At 36.3% G+C, this 27,804-nt stretch overlaps 1 protein-coding gene across 1 annotated transcript; it reads left to right on the plus strand.

Annotated features, from left to right (window-relative positions):
- The first annotated feature begins 680 nt into the window (after window positions 1-680).
- LOC113771200 (putative disease resistance protein RGA4) lies at window positions 681-27,804 on the plus strand. Its single transcript, XM_027315812.1, has 4 exons — window positions 681-974; window positions 1,054-1,267; window positions 1,390-3,314; window positions 27,535-27,804. The coding sequence occupies exons 1-4, from the start codon at window positions 681-683 to the stop codon at window positions 27,802-27,804; spliced, it is 2,703 nt and encodes a 900-aa protein (XP_027171613.1).

The following is a 27,804-nucleotide window of genomic DNA, read 5'->3' on the forward strand; positions in this document are numbered from 1 at the left end:
ATAAACCCCGGTCGTAGTATGGCCCCCATGCACCACATCTGCCATGGAAATGGTAATTGTACTATAGCAAGAGAGAGAGAGAGCTGAAAATTTCTTCTTATTGCTGATGAATGTGAGAGTCTGAAGAGGGTGAGAGTCCACGGAGGAGGCATCTTAATTTACCTACCCCAAAAAAAAATATGTATGATCTTAATTCTTATTACCTTTTCAAACACATTAAAAGTTCAATCCATGGGAGAAGAAAGAGCACAAAAAAGTCTTAATAATGAGCAAATCAATTCAAGACTATGACTCAGCTTTATATGATTCACCAAGTTCAGCAATTATATATTGTTAATTCAATTGTTTATTTGTGGACTTGTGAATTCAATTGTTTGTGAATTAATAATTAATTTGATTTGCAGGATCCTCCAATTCAATAAGAGCGACTTGAAGGCGTGTTAGAGTTGGCTTCAATTGTTTAATTTTCTTCAGCTGCAAACAGGAATGCGCCTTCTGTAGTGGGACAATGGATGGTCGAAATGTTTGTAAAATATTTCAGAATTCAAAATTTGTTGTATATTCAACATCAGGAAAAGCTCCATTTTCTTGTAAAGCTTGTGATATTGGAGCTGATCGCTTGCTTATCACTTGATCATACCCAACCATACACTGAACAAAATCATTTCAAGAAATAAGCAATGGCTGCACTGCCCCTTGCTAAGATATCAGAGCGATTGGCTGATGGTTTCTTGAATCAATTAGAAGAGAATGTTAATCCCATGACAAGTGTCATAGAAGAGGTGAAAAATATCTCTGAGAAATTGACAACAATTGGAGGATTGATGTCTGATGCCGAGAGGAGAAAACTGAAGGAGGAAGAAGTCCGAATTTGGCTACAAAAGCTTGATGGCATAGCATGTGAGATTGATGATTTGTTGGATGAATGGAACCTTGAGATACAGAAACTTTGTACTCAGACAACTTGGGAGAAGGTATGTTCCTTTATCCTATCTTTTTGCTGTTGTTCCAAAAGAATTATTGGTGCACCATCATGTTGCCTCGAGAATTAAGGCAATATATGATGAACTGGAAGTGATTTGGAATGAGGCAGCTCAATTTAAGTTCGTCAAAAGCCATCTAGCTACTTGTGAAAAACCTGGTGGCATTCTTTGTGATGAGTTGGAGGCGTTTGGTCAAGAATCTGACAGGGATGTTATAGTAAGCCGTCTAGTATCTGAGAGTAGTAACAAAAGGGATGTTGGAGTTCTTGTTATCTCTGTAGTTGGCACTGGAGGAATTGGAAAAAAACCAATCTGGCTAGAATAGTATTCAATGATGATAGGGTGAAAACTCACTTTAGAACATCCAGAAAATGGGTATGTTTACCAGATTCTTATGATTTGGCAGGGAAGTGTTCCCCTAATGTGTCAGAGTTGGATAGTTTGCTCCAATATCTTAGGAGCACTCTGTCTAGGAAGAAATTCTTGCTTGTCTTGGATGGTGTATGCATTCAGGATGAGATAAAATGGGTGAAAATTAGAGACTCTCTCAAGGATGGAGTCAGTGGAAGTAGAATCTTGGTTACAACTAGGAGTGAAAGAGTGGCACGATTGATGGGCACAACTTATATGCACCACTTGAAACAAATGCCTGATTCAGATTGTTGGGAAATATTATCCAGGAGAGCATTCCAAGGAAGGACTAAAGAAATCTTTGAGAAAGTGGAACAGATTGGCAAGGGGATTGCAAAGAAGTGTAATGGTTCACCACTAGCTGCAAAGATTGTGGGAAGTCTCTTACAATGTAAGGATACAGTGCGAGACTGGCAAAACATACTGGATAATCAGATATGGGAATTGGATGAAGTACCTGTGGACCTTGAACTTTTCCCTGCTTTATATTTAACTTATCATGAATTGTCTCCTGAACTGAAATGTTGCATCAGATACTGTGCAGTCTTTCAGAAAAATTTGAGGATAGACGTGGAAGGTTTGATTAGACTGTGGATGGCACAAGGTTATATTCTTTACTCATCAGAGGCAGATGAAGTACAGATGGAAGAAAGGGGACGCGAGTACTTTACTCTGTTAGCAGGACGTTGCTTTTTTCAAGAACAGGAAAAGGATATCCTTGACAGAAAAGTTGTCTCATGCAAGATCCATGATATAGTGCATGACTTTGCAAAACATCTCGCAAAAAATGAATGTCTTATAGTGGAAGAAGCTCACTTGAGAGAAAACACTGGAGCTATTAAGCATCTAAGGTGGCCAAGGGACAATTCTAGGGAGACATTATCCTCTCTAGACCTTGATGTAGGAAAGGTTCGAAGCTTTTTTGCCACTACAAGTGTTCCTCAAGATTGTTTCATTAAGCATCTCAAATGTGCGAGGACTTTGAGTTTCAGCGCCTGTAGTCTGGCAGAAATACCAAGCGAGATTGGAGATTTGATCCATCTGAGGTACTTGAACTTGAGCCATAATCACTTTGAGGAATTACCTGAAACAGTCTGCAACTTATTCTATTTAGAAACTTTGGATATCAATTCATGTGAAGATCTGATGAAACTTCCTCAAAACATTGAAAATCTAGTACACTTGAGGCATCTGCTTAATTTTAATACATTCAGGTTGTACGAATTTCCACGAGGGATTGAGAAAATGACTTGGCTTCGTACTTTGACAATCGTCAAAATTGGGACAGTGTACTTCAACTGGAGCAGTCTTAAGAACCTAAACCAACTTCAGGAACTTATGCACATTCAAATCTTTGACATGGTTGGAACTGCAAATGCTAAACTCGAAGAAAAGCAGCACCTCAAAAATATGATTCTAGAGTTTAGTATGTCGTGCTCAGGATTGGACATAGATGAGAGAGAATCTCTGATACCACCTCCAAACCTGAAGAAGCTCACAATCCGTAAATATCCAGGATACCTATTCCCAAACTGGATGGAAACAGCTCTCAACAATTTGAGAGTTCTTCATATCATTGAGGCCTATGACGTCTTGTCTTTACCAGCACTAGGGAAATTACCGGCCCTCGAAGAGCTTAAGTTTGTGGAATTGCAGAGTTTAGCATACATCGGTCGCGAGTTCCTTGGACTACCAGAGAACATTGATTCTCTTGGTGAATCTAAGGTAGTCGCATTTACCAGGTTGAAGATATTAGTGTTCAGTCATTTACCAAATTGGCAAACCTGGCAAGACATTGAACCAGGCGAAGAAGATGCTGTCTTGGTGTTGCCATGTCTTCAGCACCTAGCCTTGTTTGGTTGCGAAGAATTCTTTTTTCTGCCACATCGCATGCTTCGCATGTCATCATCACTCCAGTCTGTAACAATTCGATGACATTGATGGATCTCTGATCATGATCGTTATGCTGATTCCAGGTATGGTTGATCATTAATTTCTTATTCGCATAATGAATTTCTTAATTTCTTATTCTCAATTATATGGTGGGAAGCATCTAAGTTTACTTTGTTTTGCAATCCTAAATATAATAGAGGAGTAAGCACCATAATTTTACAAGGTTCATATCATGCAACAGAAATGATTTAACAACACCCAAATTCCTACCTTTTGATTTCAAATATTCTAAGATCTCAAACTTTGTGTGCTTTTGTGTTCTTTTCATTTTTCAAATTGATATATCGTTTGTTATCCTTCCTATCTTATGGACAACACTCCGAATTGCACAATTTATATTGTTTAGCTATACCATATAAAAATAGAATAGCAAAGTCTATATCAAAATTACCACACTAATACTAGTGATCTATAATGTCACAAGCTTTATTTCAACTTTGAATAAAACTTAAGATATACCGAAATTCAGCCAAATTGTATACCGTCCACAATCTTTGGGGGAACAAAACTATGATGCCTAATCTACTATTTTAATTATTGTCATCTAGCTGGCCATGAGATTGTTTCGTTTTCCTTGACCAGGTACTCGATTGGAAGAGACATCACGTTGCCTAAGGGCAAATCCCTGGGTTAACAAATTCAAGATTAGGGCCTTCAAATGTTGTTTGATTTTTATTTGGTATCAGCTTGTCCAAAAGTCAAGGTCAATGATGAATAGTTTCATAAAGAAATGGGTTAGTTTTGAGTAATAAAATTTGGATACTGAGTGATTTTTTTTTTTTTGTCAAAAAATACTGAGTGATTTTTTGGATACTGAGTGATTGTAGAGTGTAATTAATGGATTGTACATGCCATGTCCAGTTTCTCTCTATCTCTCCTCTTTTTTAATTTTTATCTACTTTTTCTTCTCTTCTCAAAAGGCCTTCCCTTTCTCTTCGTGTAGTCTCCCTTCCATGGATTCCATTTTTAATTTATTTTTCTAATAAAATCTCTTATGAAATTTCGTAGTGTGAGCTTTCTGTTTCTCTTAGAGATTCATAATGAGAATTTTCTGTTCTATTAACACATTTGACCATTGCAACATAGAAACTATACTAATTTATCTTATTAGAAGACATTTTGATATTTCTTGTATTTTTTTAGATCTATACATAAATTTTTAGATCTTGGCACCTATTAAATTATAGATCTGTTATCTATAGTGCATGCTTATTCTACAATTAGTGCAGACTTTTGTTATGTAAATCAAATTGTACTAGGCAATTTCTAGAAAGTTTATTAATGAAATTCACTTTTTATAAAAATAAAAAATAAAAAATAAAAAGTGTTATTAATTGTGGAAATTGATACAATATAAAATCATATGGATAAAATTTATTTGAATCGCAACTTTAATGTGTTATGAGGTGTTGTGTTTTATTCCGTTATTTTCTTAAAATCTATGCTTCTTGTTATAGCTCCTACGTCAGTTATATTTAATATCAGCACTCACATTGTCCCATACAACTTTAATTGACAATCGTGCATAAATGTTTATGAATTTGTCCTCTATGCAGAAGTACTTCATGGTCCCATTATTTATGGGATAAAATATCTGGATGGTTTTCAAACTATTAAGTTGGTCGATTTTTAATCCTTTAATTATTAAGTGTATATTTCTGTCCCTCAAACTTGTAAAAGGGTATATTCCATACCGTTTCGGTTAGAGATAATTTTAGAAACCTCATCGAGATTTATGTTAATATTACTTGGTACCTCTAAAACTTAAAAAATATCATTAACCTCCCCTAAAATCATACCTTTTACAACCATTTAGTGTATCCTATAAATATACCCAACACTATTCATCTCATTCGCACTAGTGCAGTGGGGTTATTTTAGCAATTTTACTCACATGGCTTGGTTTTGTTTTGAGCTTTCAGTACTGTTGAAGTATTTTAATAAAAAAAAATATCCCAAAACTATATAGCAATAATTTGAATTACAAATTTTATGCATAAATTAAAAACTTTTGTACCAGGCCATATTGATGGTGAATTTGACCACTCTATATTAATCTAGAAAGTTATATTTTGTAACTAAAATCATCCAATAACTATTCTTAATTCACTAATGATTAAGTCTTCAATTCTACCTTCGTAACTTATATATTCTTCTACCTATAAATAGAGGATGAAGCAATATGTTTTTTTACAAATTTTAAATATAAGGTTCCGTTTGATAAAACTGAATCTGAATTCTGAAATCTGAATACTGAAACAATTAATTTGTTGAATTTTAAGCACTAAAAAGAAATATATAAATGCCTGAATTTTAATGCCAAACCTATTTATACTGTTTGACAAACATTTATAACTGAATGTCTAATAAGTTAAATTTGATAATTTTGCCCTTATATTTTTTCATCCAAAAAAGAAATAGAATCTATTATTTAATTAGCTTAAAATTGTTAGGTATAAAAATGACAATATTTATTTTTAAATCAAATTAATATAAAAGATGAAATATATTATATGAGAAGTATGGAGAAGATGTGAAAGTCATTAAAAAGAAAGAAAAGAGAAATAGAAAATCCTTAGATAGAGAATATCATGTTGTTTAATTAAATAAGAATTTTGAACATAATTAACAAATAAGGGTAGATTAGCTAGATAAGATAAGGTTGTTGAAATAATTCTATTGATTCTTATCAGAATTAAGTTTTCAGTTAGGATTCTTGTGCTGAAAAAAATACACAAGTTCAGCAGTGCTTAACAAGTTCAGCAGATGGATTTTCATTTATCAAATACTCAAAACTTCTGAATGTCTAAAAAAGTTCAATTTCATCACTTTTTTATGTTATCAAACAGACCTAAGTCTATGTGCCTCATAAGCAATAGCCAATGTGGGTTTTGAAATACATCATATGCTATAATTTTTTTTACTAGACTTCTTTTCACCCTCCCACCTCACTTCATACCCTTTCAACCCTCAACTATCACAAGATTCGAATCCTAAACCTGATAATAAAAAAGATTCTAAGAGTCCTCCCTTGTCCACAAGGCTGACTCTTATGACTATCATATGATATAAATTTATTTGATCAGATTGTGCATATTTTCCATTGGCAATAGTTTTCTGGACACTTTTTATTTGTGTCTTTTCAGCTCCACTATGCACTAAGAACTATTTTTATTCCAGTGTGCATTAACACAAGGGTTGATTGCAATTTATCCTTTTAAGACGTAGTCTGATTTTCACTTTATCACCTAACCTTTGTTTCATGTCACTAAATCTCCTAAGAGACAAAAATATCCCTCTACTATGTAATCTTTTTCCTTTTTTCTCTCTTCTCTTTTTTATTCCAAATTAGTTTTCTTTTTTCAAAATTTTATTTTTAAGAAAATAATAAATTTCTTTAACAAAAATTTAGGTTGTTGATTCTCTAATCCACAAAATTAAAAAAAGATTTATATATTTTTTACAAGTCAATTTCATCTATTATCCAATTTTAGAAATTAAGAAACAATTTTTATTTACTTTCTTATAATTACATTATTCACAATCAATTACCCATTTATATGCTAATACTAAACTTTTTTGTTGTTTTCCTGCAATGAGTTTTTGCTTATGATGATCTTTTTTTCATTTTTAAAAATAATCAATTATTAGTGTGACAGCCCCACCTCACCCTAAGGCGAACCAAAGGGTTCGGCGGACCGCCTGCCCAGCTCTTGCCAGGACTACGGAGTTGATTCATACAAACCCAATATAGTGCACGCGATAGGACTCAAAGAAAACGAACAATCGGAAACTATTAAGGTGAGAACATGCTTACTAAAGCATAAAATCATAGTCTCAACGGAATACATTTAGTAGACAAGGTTAAACACTTATACATATATTTATATTGGAGTCTTAACATACAGTGCAATACAAGGTATTCATACTATACAAAATACAAAATACAATTAGGGCTTCATTTCCAAAAGAACTTAACAACATGACATATATACTAGCTTGACCCTTTTCTTCCAAAACCGCGATTCCTTCAAGTTGAATTGATCTTAGTAAAAATGAAGGGTTTTGAGGGTTGTTTGTAACCCTAGGACCAACTGTTATCTTTTTACTCAAAAGTCATATGTTTATTCTTCTGTACTAGTACTTAACCTGGAAAGACGTACGACATGTAGTCGAGCCTCTTTTATGCATTCTATTTACTGGGTTTGTGGATGGGCGAACTATAATTGTTTTATCTTCATTATTTTAGGATTTTTTGGTGATTAAAGCCACTTTGGGTATGTGACGCCCGAAGGAAGAAAAGGGAAAATTTTCCTTATTTATTTTATTTTTCACGTGCATTTCTCTTACTTTATTTTATTATCAAAATTTTCCAGAGATTTTTATAAATGAATATAGTTTTCCAACCATTTTCCTAGTATAAGTTAGTTCGGGTCAATTTGAAGCGTATTATAGATGTGGGGCCTGCTAGTGCGTTAAGTGCGATAAATTTTTGCCGATTAATTGAAGTTTTATATCAAGAAATATTATTTTACAAGGTACTAGGAAATAATTAGAGGTTAGAGGTTACCTAGAGGGATTAACCATTGGAAGATAACAAGATGAGAATTAACCCTTGGATGCCATTAGTCCTTGAAACATTGGACCTTGACTTTGACTTGGACTTGTCTTAACCTTTACTAAACCAAATTTTGACCCAATTTCTTTCCATTTTCATTGTCTTGGCCGAAATTTACGGAGAGGAAAGAACAAGAGAGAGTTTCTTCAACTTCAACTTTAATTCTTGCTCAAATCTTGAGTTTCAACCGTTGAATTATCAAATTACTCCATCAAAGTTGTTTATTAAGGAGGATTAAAGCTTCTAGTGGAGGGATTTGTGAAAGGAAAACCCTAAGTTATTATCTTTCTTGAGGTGATAAGGTCCTTTGCTTACAAACTTTCTGTTTGTTCTTGCTAATGTCAAATTAGTGGCTTTAGTGGCTAAATATGTTGATTTGTGGTAGGTTTTATGGTTGAAAGTGGAGTTTTGATGGAGTTTTGATTTATTAGTGATTTTTCTGTTTTTATATCATAATTATTGTTTAGTCATGGATTGATGGCCTGTTATAGTGTAAAATGGAGATTGGTATATGTTGGATATGATTGGTTGCGGAAAATTTCAGAGTTTATGCGGAATTTCCAGTTTAGGGTTTCATCCAACCCTATTCTGCCCGAACCTGTTAGGCCATGATTGAGGCCGAATCAGCCTTTTCCCGAAACATGAAAGTTGTTGGTAATTGAGTTAGCTAGCTACCTGTAAAATTTCAGTTCAATCGGAGCACTGTATCATGTGAAATGATCGAAATACCCTTGACTGCCCATGAGCCCTGTTTCGCGCCCAGATTTCTGTTTTCGAGGAGTTTTCCATTTTTGACTCTGAAAATGCATGATTTGGCTTTGGAGGTCTTCGTAAGAAATGTAGGGTTATGTCTTGGCTGCGAAACGCCATAAGATTCGTTTCAATCCGATAAGTGTAGCTTCAGTTATGGATATTGTGCCGAAAGGTGTATTTGATAGTCTATGATGTGTATGTGGTTGATTTGAGATGAATTGGTGATGCTTGTAGGATGGAAAAGTAAGGAAATTAAGGGGATATGCTGTCTGATCTTTGAAAGCATTTGATTGCTTTGAGTTTGAGTTGAAGAACTTGGACTTGAGCAAGGCAACGACATATGATGGATGGTTCCTGAGCCGTGGTTGGTGAGTGACCCCAAACTGTTTCCAAAGCTACTTATGAACTGTTTCTTGCATTATTTACTCGATTGCATATCATGTGTGTTTGCATGTGAGTTCATGACATGATTTGGCTTAAATGAATTCTTGGGAAGTCTTGGGCTTAGAACCAACGTCTCCACCACAGTTTACTGTTCATCTGGAGCACCAAAGGGCTCCCTATTACTATTTCACTGTTACTGGATCTATTTGAGTGTTAGACGTCTGAGTACCATGATCTCCCTGGCTCACAAGAGCAATAAAAGTACATTTGATTACTGAATCATGACATCATTGAAATGAACTATTGAGAAACTGATTTGATTACTGATTTTACTGGTTACTCGCTGAGCTTCTAACTCACCCCAAAACTATTTTATTCCCCTCCACAGGGCTCGAGGTGAAGGAAGCATTTGTATTAAAGTTCTCCGTGTGAATGGTTGGAGGATCTACTGTACCGTTGGAGCTCTAGTTTTAATTTGCGTAATATTTGAGATGGTACTTGTACTTGTACTTATGTGAGAACTGAGGACCTTTGTCTTATTCGGGAAATTAGTATGGCATGTATTTCTTGAGGTTTTAGTTTGTAGTGCAATTAAATTTGTGGAATAATTGATGTACATTTGAAATTTATATTGTAATTTATTTGAGGACTGTAGTGAGTGAATGAGTCCCGGCGAGAGTTGGGCAGGCGGTCCGCCGAACCCTTTGGTTCGCCTTAGGGGGAGGTGGGGCTGTCACAGGGTAAAAAACTTTTGAAGTATCTGTACTGGAACCGGTGAGTGTACCACTCCCCTCATTTGCTGCTTAACTTGATTTTTGCCCCTGCAATCTGCAATTTAAATAACTGCACTATCTGTTTATTCTGTTTGAGACGAGGGTGTACTTTGTCACACTCGTTCTCTTGTCTGTCCATATGCCTATTTACTATGTATAATCTGTTAACTGTATCTGAGTCTGTTCGGACGTCGTTTGGAGGCTGGTATCTAACGACCTTGCTGTGACTTCTGAGCTCAACACCTGTGACTAGTTACTCAAGTCAGGCCGGCAAGGGCCTGGTCGATTAGGTAACGAACGACAGTAGTCTGTTCTGGGAATCTTTGGGTATTGAAACTCTTGATTCTGGTATACTCGAGTATTACCATTATTGTTCCAGTTCGGCGTTCGGGCCCGGTAGGGGTATGTTTGGTGGACGAAAATTGGTGTAAAGTGGGGTCTACGGATATGTTGGTTCTATTTCCGTTGACGGAGAGTCAACGGGTTCGGATCAAGTACTGCAAATGGAAATCTGGCTCCTGAGAGCCACTTGTATCCTTTCCCTTTGAGTCACTGTGTCTAATTGCTTTCCTTTATATCTGGTATATGTATCTGATTGGTTAAATGTGAAAGGCCATGATTTTACCCCTATATGTTTGGTACCTCATTGAGCGTAAGCTCACCCCTTTCTGTTACCTTTGTTTTCCTTACAGGGGACAAACTTGGGAATCGCGGTTTTGGAAGAAAAGGGTCAAGCTAGTATATATGTCATGTTGTTAAGTTCTTTTGGAAACGAAACCCTAATTGTATTTTGTATTTTGTGTAGTATGAATACCTTGGATTGCACTGTATGTTAAGACTCCAATATAAATATATGTATAAGTGTTTAACCTTGTCTACTAAATGTATTTCGTTGAGACTATGATTTTATGGTTTGGTAAGCATGTTCTCACCTTAGTAGTTTTCGATTCTTCGTTTTTTTTGAGTCCTATCACGCGCACTATATTGGGTTTGTATGAATCGACTTCGTAGTCCTGGCGAGAGTTGGGCAGGCGGTCCGCCGAACCCTTTGGTTCGCCTTAGGGTGAGGTGGGGCTGTCACATAGTGTATTTCCTAATATATATATACACACACACACATACTTATATCATGTGAAACTTTATTAGAGTGGTTAAAATCAAATCATAGGCTAAATTTTAATGATTAAAGGAAATATACGACTTGAAATACAAAGATGATTAAGAGATTTATGGACATCATCAACCCTTTGGTAAATCTTGGAAAAAAATATTCACAAATTGAACTCAATAAAAAATAATGGGTCATCAAATAAAGAAATAGAAGTCAAAGGTTATTGCAACTGAAAAGGTAAATAATATCAGTATCATGCAATTAGAGAAACTTGTTGGTTCATTACTGATAGATGAAATTTAATTGCAAAAACAAAAACAAAAACAAAAAGAGGAGATGGAAAAAAAAAAGGCAAGAAATTGTTACCCTTCAATGTAGTAACGAATAATGATGAGTCCATTTTGAGCTCAAATGAGAATGACGGACTTGCAACGGTCACTTGAGTAATCAAATAGCTATACAAGAATACAGGAGAATACCGCGAGGAAATCAAAGGAGAAGCTCAAATAGAAAGAGCGAACCTTCAAATTCAAATCCTATATCTACTTCTAATCAAGTATGTTTTTATTGCATGAAACCACTATAATATTTTTGTCCCTCTCTTGTTTACTCTTCTTATTTTCAGTGCACTTTATCCTTTATATTCAGAGTTAAACTTGTAATTTACTTCAAATTTTAATTGCCTGAGTTACGCTTACACAAATATCTATTCAAGTTATTTGCTTGATTGCTAGTGTTTTGGTAAGGTTATATTGGAAGTTTGGGATTGGTTTATTTCATTATTAGTTTCTTGTATTTTTTCCAAGTTTAAAAACCCTCAAACTCCTTCGAGAAAAATGCATATCAAGTTATTCACATCACATTTAGTTTGGCCTATTTGGACAACAAGATTGTCCAAATTACAAAAAAAAAAACATAATTTGACTAGAATGAAATTAAACTTTAAATGACAATTTATACAAAGATTCCTTAATTTGATTCATGAAAAAATTGAATCAAAATTGAAAGAATACAATCATTACTAACTATTAAGAAATACAATAAAATTAAATTGAGAAAATTTTTGCCTATGGCTCTTTGCAACCGCTATAACAGTTTTCCAACCCACTTTTCTCACATAACAATTATGCTTATTTAATGTATATTTTGGTGTCCAATAATGAAATTTAGCTAGATTGTATAATCTTCTATCCATAACATAAAAATTAATTCAGTTCTAGATAAGTGCCTTTGTTGGAGTTTGACTTTTGTTTTAATTTCTAAAGTGAGTTTGGAATGAATAGTTTATTTTCTTTTTGACAAACAGAGTCTGATTATTTGCACATTAACATGGGAAAAGGTTTTTGTATAAAAATATAACACTAGCGGCTAAAGAAACTGCACCTGATGATCAAAAAACTATTATTTGTAATGCCATATAACTCGAGTTTTGATTACACAAATTATAATCTATATACACTATAAGTGTATACACTGTCAGTTTTAGATGAATAATAACTATGCAAAATTTTAATTTAAAATTTAACTTTCGCACATGTGCAATGGATCTAACGGTGATAGTGTGTATATACTCTCAATATATATAAAATTTACTCATAATGTAATGGTTCAAAATTGATTAATAATTAATAGATATTTTTAGATTTTCATCTACAATTTTGTTGTGACTAATCCAATTGACTAGTGAGAAATGTTTATTCAATAAATGTTTGGCTATTTAAAGCATTGCATTAATTTGGACAAATTGTGGGGTTCATTTTGTCATTTGAACAAACTTTAAGAGAGGCAAAATAGTTTGAGACTTTCATATATATATATATATATATATATATATATATATCACGGAGCAAGGGTATTTGACAAACGTTTTCCAATTAAAGGATTTGACTATAATATAGCCCAGGCAGAAAGTAAATTTTGTTATTTAATCAAACCTTAGGATAGGTAGATGTAATTAACCCTATTATTATTATTATTATTACTATTACTATTATTATTATTATTATTATTATTATTATTATATTTCTATATATAAAGCATGAGGAGGGGGTTTGGTGTTAAACTTTTGTGTCATTTTTTAGTTTTTCAATTATATTCGTATAAAAATAAAGATATACTAAGAATAACTGCTTGATTTAGTAACTTTCAATAACCTCCATATCCAATAACTTCTATTTGTTTGTAAAAAATAATCCCATAACTTCTACTAATTCTAAAATAGCTTAATTTTTTCTTAATTTGCACTTTAATCAAACCTTAGGAGAGGTAGATTTAATTAGACCTATTGTTGTTATTGTTGTTGTTTCATGAGGAGGGAGTTTGGTGTTAAACTTTTGTGTCATTTCTTAGCTTTTCAATTTTATTCATATAAAAGTAAAGATTTATGAAGAATAACTGCTTAATTTAGTAACTTTCAATAACTTCTATTTGTTTGTAAAAAAAAATCTCATAACTTCTATTGATTTTAATAAAAACAACTTAATTTTTTCTTAATTTGCACTTTAGTCAAACCTTAGGAGAGGTAGATTTAATTAACCCTATTGTTGTTGTTGTTGTTGTTCTTCTTCTTCTTCTTCTTTCTTAATTTTTTCTTAATTTGCACATTAGTCAAACCTAGGAGAGGTAGATTTAATTAACCCTATTGTTGTTGTTCTTCTTCTTAATTCCCACGAGGATGGGGTTTGGTGTTAAACTTTTGTATCACTTTTTAGTTTTTTAATTTTATTTTACCCATATAAAAGTAAAGATTTACTAAGAATAGCTGCTTAATTTAGTAACTTTCAATAACTTCCATATCCAATAACTTCTATTTGATTGTAAAAAAATCTGATAACTTATACTGATTTTAATAAAAATAACTTAATATTTTCTTAATTTGCACTTTAGTCAAACCTTAGGAGAGGTAGATTTAATTAACTCTGTTGTTGTTGTTGTTGTTGTTGTTCTTCTTCTTCTTCTTACTTAATCTTTTCTTAATTTGAACTTTAGTCAAACCTTAGGAGAGGTAGATTTAATTAACCCTATTGTTGTTGTTGTTGTTGTTGTTGTCGTTGTTATTATTATTATTATTATTTTGTGATGACTACAGTTTTCACAACTTTTGATGTCATTCATATGATATGATCTGATAAAACAATGTAGCAAAACTATGCACAATATTATGTAAATTCCACACCCACCCTGGGCCCGTTCAAGTATAGCATGAGGCCGAGAGCTAGCGTCTTCAAAATGTGAGAAATCATTCATTTTTTTCAAACAAGTTTAAACCAGATATTCTTTTAAGAGTAGCTCCTTAAATTGTGGCAACTAAATGTTTTCAAAATTTGGCAGCTTCTTTTGTCCCATTTGCTCTCAATCAGTTTGTCAAATTGAGTGGTGTTTAAAGTCTTTTCCTTTTTATAAACAAAATAAATATATTGCCATGAATCTACAGTCACGGTAGAAATTACATCAAACATACACCATATGCAAATAGATCTAAAAATCAACATACACGAGAAATGGTAGTTTGACCTCTTATATATTCTTTGTGGCATTACAAATTCTATGTTAAAGAGGCCTGCAGTCTAAAACTCCTTGGTATTAACTTATGACTAACAAACTTCCACCGGTTGCCTAATTATAATGAATGAAAGCCAGACATTGGTATAATCTGATTTCAAGGCATTCTCAAACAGTGTGATGAACAGACTTGGAAGCAGGAGATAGACACTTGAGTAGTCTCTGGGATAGAATAATCGCCAAGTGACGTCTTTGTGGCTTTGGTGATAAGTGGAGTCTTATCTTGAGGAAAGCTCTACGCTATTCAATAGAGGCAACTAGCAGCTTTGGGAGCTTATTTGTGAGCTTAGAGAGTGTGACAGTCCACCTCCCCCTAAGGCGAACCAAAGGGTTCGGCGGACTGCCTGCCCAGCTCTCGCGAGGACTACGGAGTCGAATCATACAAACCCAATATAGCACGCACGATAGGACCCAAAGAAAACGAACAATCGGAGACTACTAAGGTGAGAACATGCTTACCAAACCATAAAATCATAATCTCAACTGAATACACTTAATAGGTTAAACACTTATACATATATTTACATCAGAGTCTTTAACAAATTAACTAAACTAAAGTACAAACCAAAGTATTCATACAATTAAAAATACAATTTGGGTTTCGGTTACAAAAGAGCTTAACAAAATAATATTTATACTAGCTTGACCCTTTTTTCCAAAATCAAGGATTCAAAGTTTGCCCCTGAAAGGAAAACAAAGATAACGGGAAAGGGGTGAGTTTATGCTCAATGAGGTACCACAATAATAGCAATCAAGAATCATGGAATTTCAAGTTCAATTAGTCACATGTGCATATCACATAGAGAAATGAACAGACACCTTAGATAGAAAGGATACAGGTGGCTCTCAGGATCCAAAATTCCCATTGCCGTACTTGAACCAAACTCGTTGACTCTCCGTCAACGTATAAAGAACAATCAGGTCCATAGACCCCACTTTACACCAACTTCCGTCCACCGAGTTAGATAAATTACCATTGGTAGACAAAAAGATAAGATTAAAACCCTAAAAAGGAGCCAAGTGTCACTATACTATTAGAAGTTGGACTTTTGACCAAGGTTAGTAACTTTACTAAAATCAGATTTTTGACCAAAATTCATTCATTTTCTTGTCTCATTTGGCTGAAATTAGTGAGAGAGAAACTAAGAGAGTTTCTTCAACTTCAACTTCAATTCTTGCTCCAATCTTGAGTTTCAACCGTTGAATTATCAAATTACTCTATCAAAGTTGCTTACTAAGAAGGATTAAAGCTTCTAGTGGAGGGATTTGTGAAAGGAAAACCCTAAACTATCATCTTTTTTGAAGTGTCAAGGTACCTTGCTTGGAAACTTCCTCTTTGTTCTAGCTAATGTCAAATTAGTGGATTTTAGTGGCTAAATATGCTATTGTATGGAAGGTTTTGTGGTTTGAAGTAGAGTTAGCTAAATTTCAGATTTTAGTGGGGATTTTTCTGATTTTATATGATAATTAATGGTTGACCATGAATGATAGCTTGATATGGTATGAAATGAAGTCTTTGTGCGTTAATTACGATTGTTTACGGAAAAATTTCGATTTTGTGCGGAAATTCCAGTTTTAGGGTTTCAATCTGCCCTGTTCTGACCAGCTTTATTCGTGCATGTTAGAGGCCGAATCAAGCTTAGGTTAAAACATGAAAGTTGTATCAAATGATGTTAACTAGCTGTCTACAAAATTTTAACTCAATCGGAGCACCGTAACCCATGAAATGACCGAAATACCCTTGACTGTCCATAAGCCCTGTATCGCAGACAGTTTTCTGTCTTCGTGGAGATTTCAAATTTTGACTCTGAAAATGCATGATTTAGCTTTGGAGGCCTTCATAAGAAATGTAGGTATATGTCTTGGCTTCGAAACTCCATAAGATACACCTCAATCGGACTTCGGTATCCTTAGTTATTGTCATTTAATCATAGTGCGGTTAACTAGTCTGATTGTGAGATGCTGGTTCTGTAATTTGAAATTTTGACCTGGATACACTACGAACTGGACTGAGTGGTCTTCATCAAAGTTGTAGGGCTTTATCTTAGTTTTGAAATGGTATAAATTCTGGTATATGTATAAGTGTTTAACCTATTAAGTGTATTCAGTTGAGATTATGATTTTATGGTTTGGTAAGCATGTTCTCACCTTAGTAGTCTCCGATTGTTCGTTTTCTTTGGGTCCTATCGCGTGTGCTATATTGGGTTTGTATGATTCAACTCTGTAGTCCTGGCAAGAGTTGGGCAGGCGGTCCACTGAACCCTTTGGTTCACCTTAGGGGGAGGTGGGGCTGTCACAGGTGGTATCAAAGCCACTTCGCGTGGTCTCTGCGTCGAGTGAGTTTGGGCCAATTGGTGTTATGGTCCTGATTTTGTGAATGTGTTTAAAGAATTCCGTGCTCTTCTTGGGCATAAACTATGAGCCGTGCATGTTATAAGTGTAAAGATGTTTATCATGGGACTTGAGGAAGATAGGTATGTATGTCGGGTAGGAATCTTTAATATGGATGATTTACGCTTGGAACCGGCCTGCTAGAGTTGTGAATTATTTTTTTTGGGATTCTTGTACCCGGATACGAAAGAAATGAGAACCTAGGTTAGAAATGATTTGGGTAAACTAGAAATGTGATTCTATGGAATTTCGTGTGACTTGTTCGGCTGTTATTAAGTATGACTAATCTTGATTAAGATATAAATTGTGGTATTCTCGTAAAGTATGGACGGAACCCTAGAGGGGGAAAGCTTTTCGTTAGTTGCTTTTGTACCTTTGGCCTGGTTAGTATATAGTACTTTTGATGACCCTGATACTTTCATAGAATTTCCTTTTGCTTGCATCTGACTGACTGCTACCGTTTGATTTGTTTGATAAAGTTGTGTTATGTATATATGCTTTTGATCTGTGTGTTCCTCTTGTTACTTACTTATGCATATAATTATCTTTAATGGTATATTCACGCTTCGACCCTAGATTGATAAATTCAATGGAGGGTACCCGTAGTGGAAGAGGCCATGGACGTGGTGTTAGGCAACCCTTGAATGAAGGAAGTAACCAAGAACCAATACCTGAACCCAACCCTGAACCTAGGGTTGACCTGAATGTTCAAGTAGCTGCTGCTATCCAGCGTATGACCGATCTGCTAGCCCATGTAGTGGAACACCAGGGCCAAAACCCTAATCCTCAACCTGGAAACCCTGATAACAATATAGAAGGCGAGGATAGAGCCCTTGAAAGATTTCAGAAGTTCTCCCTACCAAAATTCCTTGGAGGACCAGACCCTGACGTGGCTGAGAGGTGGCTGGAGAAGATGATCGATATTTTTGCCGCGATACATTATACCGAGGAGAGACAAGTGACCTTCGCTGTCTTCCAACTGGAGGGAGCAGCTCGATCTTGGTGGAATATCATTAGACTGAAATGGGAAAGAGAACAAACACCGAAGACATGGGCGAACTTCATGAGGGAATTCAACACCAAGTTTTTCCCTCCTCTAATCCAAGAAAAGAAGGAAGATGAATTCATTCGGTTTCGCCAAGGAACTCAGACAGTAGTCGAGTATAAGAGTCAATTTACTCGGTTATCAAAGATTGCGCTTGAATTGATTGTAACTGAACAAAGACGGATAAGACATTTTGTCCAAGAATTAAATGTTGAGAATCAGAAGGACTTAGCTGTAGCTCAACTTAGTACCTTTAGTGATGCTGTGGAGAAAGCCCAACGGGTTGAAAATGCGAGGCTACAGGTGAGAAACTTCCAAGCCAAGAAAAGAAGCTTCCCTGGGAGTAGTTCGGAACAAGAAGATAAGAGTACACCCCCTAAGATTGGAAAGGGAAACGGGGGAGTACGACAACCGGGGGTGTCGTGTGATGTCTCTCAGGAGGGATCGGTCTCTGCTACTCGTGGTTCCTGTGGATATTGTGGAGGGCCAAATCATACGGAGGCAAATTGTTGGAAGAAAGAGGGAAAATATCTGCACTGTGGAAGCGTCGATCATCGGATTTCCGACTGCCCAGTTCGATTGCGAAAATGAAAAGGGATCCAGCAACCAACTGAGACCAACTCTGGACAGTTAAAAGGGGAAGGGACTGGAATGAAAGTACCGGCTCGGGTGTATTCCCTAGAGTAACATCAGGTCCCTGACTCGTCTGAGAATGTAGAAAGTACGATCTGCCGTTTAACTAAGACTTTGAGAGATCCTAGTGGTAAGAAAATTTCGAGTACGAAATTTCTTTAAGGGGGAGAGAGGATGAGGACCCGTCCCTTAAGCGTATTCAGTATAATTATAGGCATAAGCAACTTGAGCCGGCCGGTCCCAAGAGTAAATTATCCATATTAAAGATTCCTACCGGACATACATATATATCTTCCTCAGGTATCATGATAAAGATTTTTACACTTATAACGTGCATGGTTCATAGCTTATGCTCAAAAGAGCACTTATACCTTTAGACGCATTCACGAAATCAGGACCATAACACCACTTGGCCCAAACTCACTCCGTGCAGAGACCATGCGAAGCAGCTCTGATACCACCTATGACAGCCTCACCTCACCCTAAGACGAACCAAAGGGTTCGGCAGACCGCCTGCCCAACTCTCTCCAGGACTACGGAGTCGAATCATACAAACCCAATATAGCACACGCGATAGGACCCAAAGAAAACAAACAATCGGAGACTACTAAGGTGAGAACATGCTTACCAAACCATAAAATCATAATCTCAACTGAATACACTTAATAGGTTAAACACTTATACATATATTTACATCGGAGTCATTAACAAATTAACTAAACTAAAGTACAAACCAAAATATTCATACAATTAAAATTATAATTTCTGGTTTCGGTTACAAAATAGCTTAACAAAATAATATTTACACTAGCTCGACCCTTTCTTCCAAAATCAAGGATTCAAAATTTGCCCCTAAAAGGAAAATAAAGATAACGGAAAGGGGGTGAGTTTACACTCAATGAGGTACCAAAATAATAGCAGTCAAGAATCATGGAATTTCAAGTTCAATTAGTCACATGTGCATATCACATAGAGAAATGAACAGACACCTTAGATAGAAAGGATACAGGTGGCTCTCAGGAGCCAAAATTCCCATTGCCGTACTTGAACCAAACTCGTTGACTCTCCGTCAACGTATAAAGAACAACCTTGTCCGTAGACCCCACTTTATACCAACTTCCGTCCACCGAACATACCCCTTACCGGGCCCGAACACCTCAACAGAAACAAAAATGGTAATACTCGAATATATCGGAATCAAGAGTCTCAATACCCAAAGATTCCCAAAAACAGACTACCGTGGTTCGTTATCTAATCGACCAGGCCCTTGCCGGCCCGACTCGAGTAACTAGCCACAAGTGTTGAGCTCAGAGGTCACAGAAGCGTCAATGGATACCAGCCTCCAAACGACGTCCGAACAGACTCAGATACAGATAACAGATTACACACAGTAAATAGGCATACAGACAGACAAGAGAACGAGTGTGATAAAGTACACCCTCGTCTCAAACAAAATAAACAGATGGTACAGTCATCAATCACAGATTGCAGGTGTAGAAACCAAGTTAAGCAACAAATGAGGGGAATGGTACACTAACCGGTTCTAGTACAGATACTTCAAAAGTTTTTACCCAAAGTGGCTTTAATCGCAAAGAAATCCTAAAATAACCAAGATAAAACAAAATTTCCTTACCCTTTGATAGTTTAGGGTTTTTCCTTTCACAAATCCCTCCACTAGAAGCTTTAATCCTTCTTAATAAGCAACTTTGATGGAGTAATTTGATAATTCAACGGTTGAAACTCAAGATTGGAGCAAGAATTGAAGTTGAAGTTGAAGAAACTCTCTTAGTTTCTCTCTCACTAATTTCGGCCAAAGGAGACAAGAAAATGAATGAATTTTGGTCAAAAATCTGATTTTAGTAAAGTTACTAACCTTGGTCAAAAGTCCAACTTCTAATAGCATAGTGACACTTGGCTCCTTTTTAGGGTTATAATCTTATCCTTTTGTCTACCAATGGTAATTTATCAAACTAACCTCTAATCGTCTCCCAACACCTTGTACAGTAATATTCTTTTATACAAAACTTCAATTAATCGGCAAAAATTTATCACACTTAGCGCACTAGCGGGCCCCACATCCATAATACGCTTCAAACTTAATATGAACTAATTTAAACTAGAAAAATGATGTAAAAACTCTACTCACTTATAAAATGTCTGGAAAAATCAATATAAGAAGGTATAATGAAGAAAATGCATGTGGGAAAGTAAAATAAAATAATATAAAAATAAGGGACGGGTCCTCGCACTCTCTCCCTCTTAAAGAAATTTTGTCCTCGAAATTTCCTTACCACTAGGATCTCTCAAAGTCGACTGCTTCTAGTGGAGGGATTTGTGAAAGGAAAACCCTAAACTATCATCTTTCTTGAAGTGTCAAGGTACCTTACTTGGAAACTTCCTCTTTGTTCTTGCTAATGTCAAATTAGTGGGTTTTAGTGGCTAAATATGCTATTGTATGGAAGGTTTTGTGGTTTGAAGTAGAGTTAGCTAAATTTCAGATTTTAGTGGGGATTTTTCTGATTTTATATGATAATTAGTGGTTGACCATGAATGATAGCTTGATATGGTATGAAATGAAGTCTTTGTGCATTAATTGCGATTGTTTGCGGAAAAATTTCGATTTTGTGCGGAAATTCCAGTTTTAGGGTTTCAATTTGTCCTGTTCTGATCAGCTTTATTCGTTCATGTTAGAGGCCGAATCAGGCTTAGGTTAAAACATGAAAGTTGTAGCAAATGATGTTAACTAGCTGCCTGCAAAATTCAGCTCAATCGGAGCACTGTAGCCCATGAAATGACCGAAATACCCTTGACTGCCCATAAGCCCTGTTTCGCGGACAGTTTTCTGTCTTCGTGGAGATTTCAATTTTTGACTCTGAAAATGCATAATTTAGCTTTGGAGGCCTTCATAAGAAATGTAGGTATATGTCTTGGCTTTGAAACGCCGTAAGATACACCCCAATCGGACTTCGGTATCCTGAGTTACTGTCGTTTAATCATAGTGCAGTTAACTAGTCTGATTGTGAGATGCTGGTTCTATAATTTGAAATTTTGGCCTAGATACACTATGAAGTGGGCTGAGTGGTATTCATCAAAGTTGTAGGGCTTTATCTTAGCTTCGAAACGGTATAAATTGTACCCCAATCCGATAAGCGTAGCTTTGGTTGTGTCTGTTCCGCTAAGCAACGTCAAATCTATCTTTTGTTTTCTGACTTAAACTTCATTTCCGGACATGTTCCTAACTTGAATTTGTACTTGTACGACTTTGAATCTATTGAACGGCTATTGAAATGAAATTATTTTGTGTGTGACTTTGGGATTGATTGAGGAAAACAATGAAGCCATAAATGGCTGGAAAATAGGTAAATATAGAGGGCGTGCTGCCCAAAATTTTAGAGCTACGCGATTCCTTCAAGTTGAGTTGATCTTGGCTAAAATGAAGGGTTTTGGGAGTTGTTTGTAACCCTAGGACCAACTGTTATCTTTTTGGTCAAAAGTCATATTTTATTCTTTTGTACTAGTACTTAACCTGGGAAGGCATACGACTTGTAGTCGAGTCTCATTGATACATTCCATTTACTGGGTTTATGGATGTGCGAACTATAATTGTTTTATCTTGATTATTTTAGGATTTCTTGGCGATTAAAGCCACTTTGGGTAAAAACTTTTGAAATATCTGTACTGGAACCGGTGAGTGTACCACTCGCCTCATTTGTTGCTTAACTTGGTTTCTGCACCTGCAATCTGTGATTTGAATGACTGTACCATCTGTTTATTTTGTTTGAGACGAGGGTGTACTTTATCACACTCATTCTCTTGTCCGTCTGTATGCCTATTTACTGTGTGTAATCTGTTATCTGTACGTGAGTCTGTTCGGACGTCGTTTGGAGGCTGGTATCCAACGACCTTTCTGTGACCTCTGAACTCAACACCTGTGGCTAGTTACTCGAGTCGGGTCGGCAAGAGCCTGGTCGATTAGATAATGAATCACGGTAGTCTGTTTCTGGGAATCTTTGGGTATTGAGACTCTTGATTCCGGTATACTTGAGTATTACCATTTCTATTTCTGTTGAGGTGTTCGGGTCCGGTAAGAGGTATGTTCGGTGGATGGAAGTTGGTGTAAAGTGGGGTCTACGGACATGGTTGTTCTTTATATGTTGACGGAGAGTCAACTAGTTTGGTTCAAGTACAACAATGGGAATTTTGGCTCCTGAGAGCCACCTGTATCCTTTCTATCTAAGGTGTCTGTTCATTTCTCTATGTGATATGCACATGTGACTAATTGAACTTGAAATTTCATGATTCTTGACTGCTATTATTTTGGTACCTCATTGAGCGTAAGCTCACCCCCTTCCCGTTATCTTTATTTTCCTTTTAGGGGCAAACTTTGAATCCTTGATTTTGGAAAAAAGGGTCGAGCTAGTGTAAATATTATTTTGTTAAGCTCTTTTGTAATCGAAACCAGAAATTGTAATTTTAATTGTATGAATACTTTGGTTTGTACTTTAGTTTAGTTAATTTGTTAAAGACTCCGATGTAAATATATGTATAAGTGTTTAACCTATTAAGTGTATTCAGTTGAGATTATGATTTTATGGTTTGGTAAGCATGTTCTCACCTTAGTAGTCTCCGATTGTTCGTTTTATTTGGGTCCTATCGCGTGTGCTATATTGGGTTTGTATGATTCGACTCCGTAGTCCTGACGAGAGTTGGGCAGGCGGTCCGCCGAACCCTTTGGTTCGCCTTAGGGCAGTCGGCAATCCGATGATCGGCGCTTCCACAGCGCAGACATTTTTCCTCTTTCTTCCAACAATTTGCCTCCGTATGATTTGGCTCTCCGCAATATCCACATGGACCACGAGTAGCAGAGACCGATCCCCCCTGAGAGACATCAGGCGACACCCCCGATTGTCGTACTCCTCTGTTTCCCTTTCTAATTTTAGGGGGCGTACTCTTATCTTCTTGTCCCGAACTATTCCCAGGGAAGCTCCTTTTCTTGGCTTGGAAGTTTCTCACCTGTAGCCTCACATTTTTAACCCGTTGGGCTTTCTTCACAGCATCACTAAAGGTACTAAGTTGAGCTACAGCCAAGTCCTTCTGAATCTCAACATTTAATCCCTGGACAAAACGTTTTATCCGTCTTTGTTCAGTTACAATCAATTCAGGCGCAAACTTAGATAACCGAGTAAATTGACTCTTATACTCGGCTATGGTTTGAGTTCCTTGGCGAAACCGAATGAATTCATCTTCTTTCTTTTCTTTGATTAGAGGAGGGAAAAACTTGGTGTTGAATTCTCTCATGAAGTTCGTCCATGTTCTCGGGGTTTGTTCTCTTTCCCATTTCAGTCTAATGATATTCCATCAAGATCGAGCTGCTCCATCCAGTTGGAAGACAGCGAAGGCCACTTGTCTCTCCTCGATATAATGTATTGCAGCAAAAATATCGATCATCTTCTCCAACCACCTCTCAGCCACGTCAGGGTCTGGTCCTCCAAGGAATTTTAGTGGGGAGAACTTCTGAAATCTTTCAAGGGCTCTATCCTCGCCTTCTATATTGTTACCAGGGTTTTCAGGTTGATAATTAGGGTTTTGGCCTTGGTGTTCCACTACATGGGCTAGCAGATCGGCCATACGCTGGATAGCAGCGGCTACTTGAGCATTCGGGTCAACCCTAGGTTCAGGATTTGGTTCAGATATTGGTTCCCGGTTACTTCCTTCATTCGAGGGTTACCTAATACTACGTCCACGGCCTCTTCCACTACGGGTACCCTCCATTGAATTTACCAATTTAGGGTCGAAGCGTGAATATACCATTAAAGATAATTATATGCATAACCAAGTAACAAGAGGTACACACAGATCAAAAGCATATATACATAACACAACTTTATCAAACAAATCAAACGGTAGCAGTCAGTCAGATGCAAGCAAAAGGAAATTTCATGAAAGTATCAGGGTCATCAAAAGTACTATATACTAACCAGGCCAAAGGTACAAAAGCAACTAACGAAAAGCTTTCCCCCTCTAGAGTTCCATCCATACTTTACGAGAATACCACAATTTATATGTTAATCAAGATTAGTCATACTTAATAACAGCCGAACAAATCACACGAAATTCCATAGAATCACATTTCTAATTTACCCAAATCATTTCTAACCTAGGTTCTCATTTCTTTCGTATCCGGGTACAAGAATTCCAAAGAAAATAATTCACAACTCGAGCCGACCGGTCCCAAGCGTAAATCATCCATATTAAAGATTCCTACCCGACATACATACCTATCTTCCTCAAGTCCCATGATAAAGATTTTTACACTTATAACATGCACGGCTCATAGTTTACGCCCAAGAAGAGCACGGAATCCTTTAAACACATTCACGAAATCAGGACCATAACACCACTTGGCCCAAACTCACTCCGCGCAGAGACCACGCGAAGTGGCTCTGATACCACCTATGACAGCCCCACCTCCCCCTAAGGCGAACCAAAGGGTTCGGCAGACCGCCTGCCCAGCTCTTGCCAGGACTACGGAGTCGAATCATACAAACCCAATATAGCACGTGCAATAGGACCCAAAGAAAACGAACAATCGGAGACTACTAAGGTGAGAACATGCTTACCAAACCATAAAATCATAATCTCAACTGAATACACTTAATAGGTTAAACACTTATACATATACCGGAATTTATACCATTTCGAAGCTAAGATAAAGCCCTACAACTTTGATGAAGACCACTCAGTCTACTTCGTAGTGTATCCAGGTCAAAATTTCAAATTACAGAACCAGCATCTCACAATCAGACTAGTTAACCGCACTATGATTAAACGACAATAACTAAGGATACCGAAGTCCGATTGAGGTGTATCTTATGGCATTTCGAAGCCAAGACATATACTTACATTTCTTATGAAGGCCTCCAAAGCTAAATCATGCATTTTCAGAGTCAAAAATTGAAATCTCCCCAAAGACAGAAAACTGTCCACGAAACAGGGCTTATGGACAGTCAAGGAAATTTCGTCATTTCATGGGCTACAGTGCTCCGATTGAGCTAAACTTTTGTAGGCAGCTAGTAATATCATTTTCTACAACTTTCATGTTTTAATCTAAGCCTGATTCGACCTCTAACATGCACGAATAAAGCTGGTCAGAACAGGGCAGATTGAAACCCTAAAACTGGAATTTTCGCACAAAATCGAAATTTTTCCGCAAACAATCGCAATTAACGCACAAAGACTTCATTTCATACCATATCAAGCTATCATTCATGGTCAACCACTAATTATCATATAAAATCAGAAAAATCCCCACTAAAATCTAAAATTTAGCTAACTCTACTTCAAACCACAAAACATTCCATACAATAGCATAGTTAGCCACTAAAACCCACTAATTTGACATTAGCAAGAACAAAGAGGAAGTTTCCAAGCAAGGTACCTTGACACTTCAAGAAAGATGATAGTTTAGGGTTTTTCTTTCACAAATCCCTCCATTAGAAGCTTTAATCCTTCTTAGTAAGCAACTTTTATGGAGTAATTTGATAATTCAACGGTTGAAACTCAAGATTGGAGCAAGAATTGAAGTTGAAGTTGAAAAAACTCTCTTAGTTTCTCTCTCACTAATTTCGGCCAAAGGAGACAAGAAAATGAATGAATTTTGGTCAAAAATCTGATTTTAGTAAAGCTACTAACCTTACCCAAAAGTCTAACTTCTAATAGCATAGTGACACTTGGTAAGGGTGGGCGCGGGTCGGGTACCCGCCCCATTCATCATTTGGCTGACCCGACCCGCACCTTGCGGGTCAGCCATTTTTTGACCCTAACCCGCCCCGCATATTAGCGGGTACCCTATAATCGGGTACCCTCTGAGATAGGGTCGGGTCAACGGGTACCCGCCCCGTCCCATTTATCATTTAATTTTTAAAAAAGTGATTTGTACCAATTTAATTTTATATTTTACACATTCATTTAAGATTTAAGAAATATTTTTTTTCTAAAAAAGGGTTTCCCACCAAGAAACAAGCATGTGAAGAAAATATAAGATAAAGAAAAAAAATTAAAAGAATTCGAAATCAATAAAAGTTTGAAATAAGTAGCACAATTTTTAATATATATGTTTCACATTAATTAAACTTTTTTCTATAAAATATAAGATCATGGTCTCTACAAATGAATCTTGTAAATAAACTATAGTCTCTCATAATTGTAATACAATTTGTTCAATAAAATTACTTATTTAGTTCTTATTATTTTATAGTGTGTGTATAAAAATAAAATAAAAAATAAAAAATATATATATGCGGGGCAGATCGGGTATCCGCGGGTTTTTAATTATGTGACCCTAACCCGCCCCGCATCTTAGCTGGAACCCGACCCTCTTTTGACCCGATCAAATAATAAATATCGGATATCCTAATTTTCGGATCGGATCGGATCGGATATGACGGGTTTTCGGGTTGGCGGATAATTTTGCCCACCCCTAACACTTGGCTCCTTTTTAGGGTTTTAAACTTAACCTTTTGTCTACCAGTGGTAATTTATCTAACTAACCTCTAATTGTCTCCCAACACTTTGTACAGTAATATTCCTTTATACAAAACTTCAATTAATCGGTAAAAATTTATCGCACTTAGCGCACTAGTGGGCCCCACATCCATAATACGCTTCAAACTTAATATGAACTAACTTAAATTAGAAAAATGATGTAAAAACTCTACTCACTTATAAAATGTCTAGAAAAATCAATATAAGAAGGTATAATGAAGAAAATGCATGTGGGAAAGTAAAATAAAATAATATAAAAATACGGGACGGGTCCTCACAGAGAGGACTTGAACACTTGAGCGCAAACACGAGTGTGCGGGTAAACACTCAGGGAGCGAAGTGAGGAACTTTATTACTAACCTTTCTCTTTGCAGGTTGAATTAACTATGTCTCAAAGTGTTGGAACTATTAATAATCCTTATGACATGGGACATATGATCGAGGTGTTGAATCAATTGAACAAAAGATTTGACGCTTTGGAAAGCAAGGTGGAGCAATCTGGTCCATCAAAAAGTACCACCAAAAGGAAGCCTCATTTGGACGAATCAAGTGATTCGAATAATGAGGCTGACTCTGAGGGCCATGAGGACCGAACTAGAGGAGCAAAGAGAAATTCCAAGCACGGAGATGATGATGAAATCTGA

The sequence above is a fragment of the Coffea eugenioides genome, chromosome 5, assembly GCF_003713205.1.
Source record: "Coffea eugenioides isolate CCC68of chromosome 5, Ceug_1.0, whole genome shotgun sequence".
Taxonomy (NCBI): domain Eukaryota; kingdom Viridiplantae; phylum Streptophyta; class Magnoliopsida; order Gentianales; family Rubiaceae; genus Coffea; species Coffea eugenioides.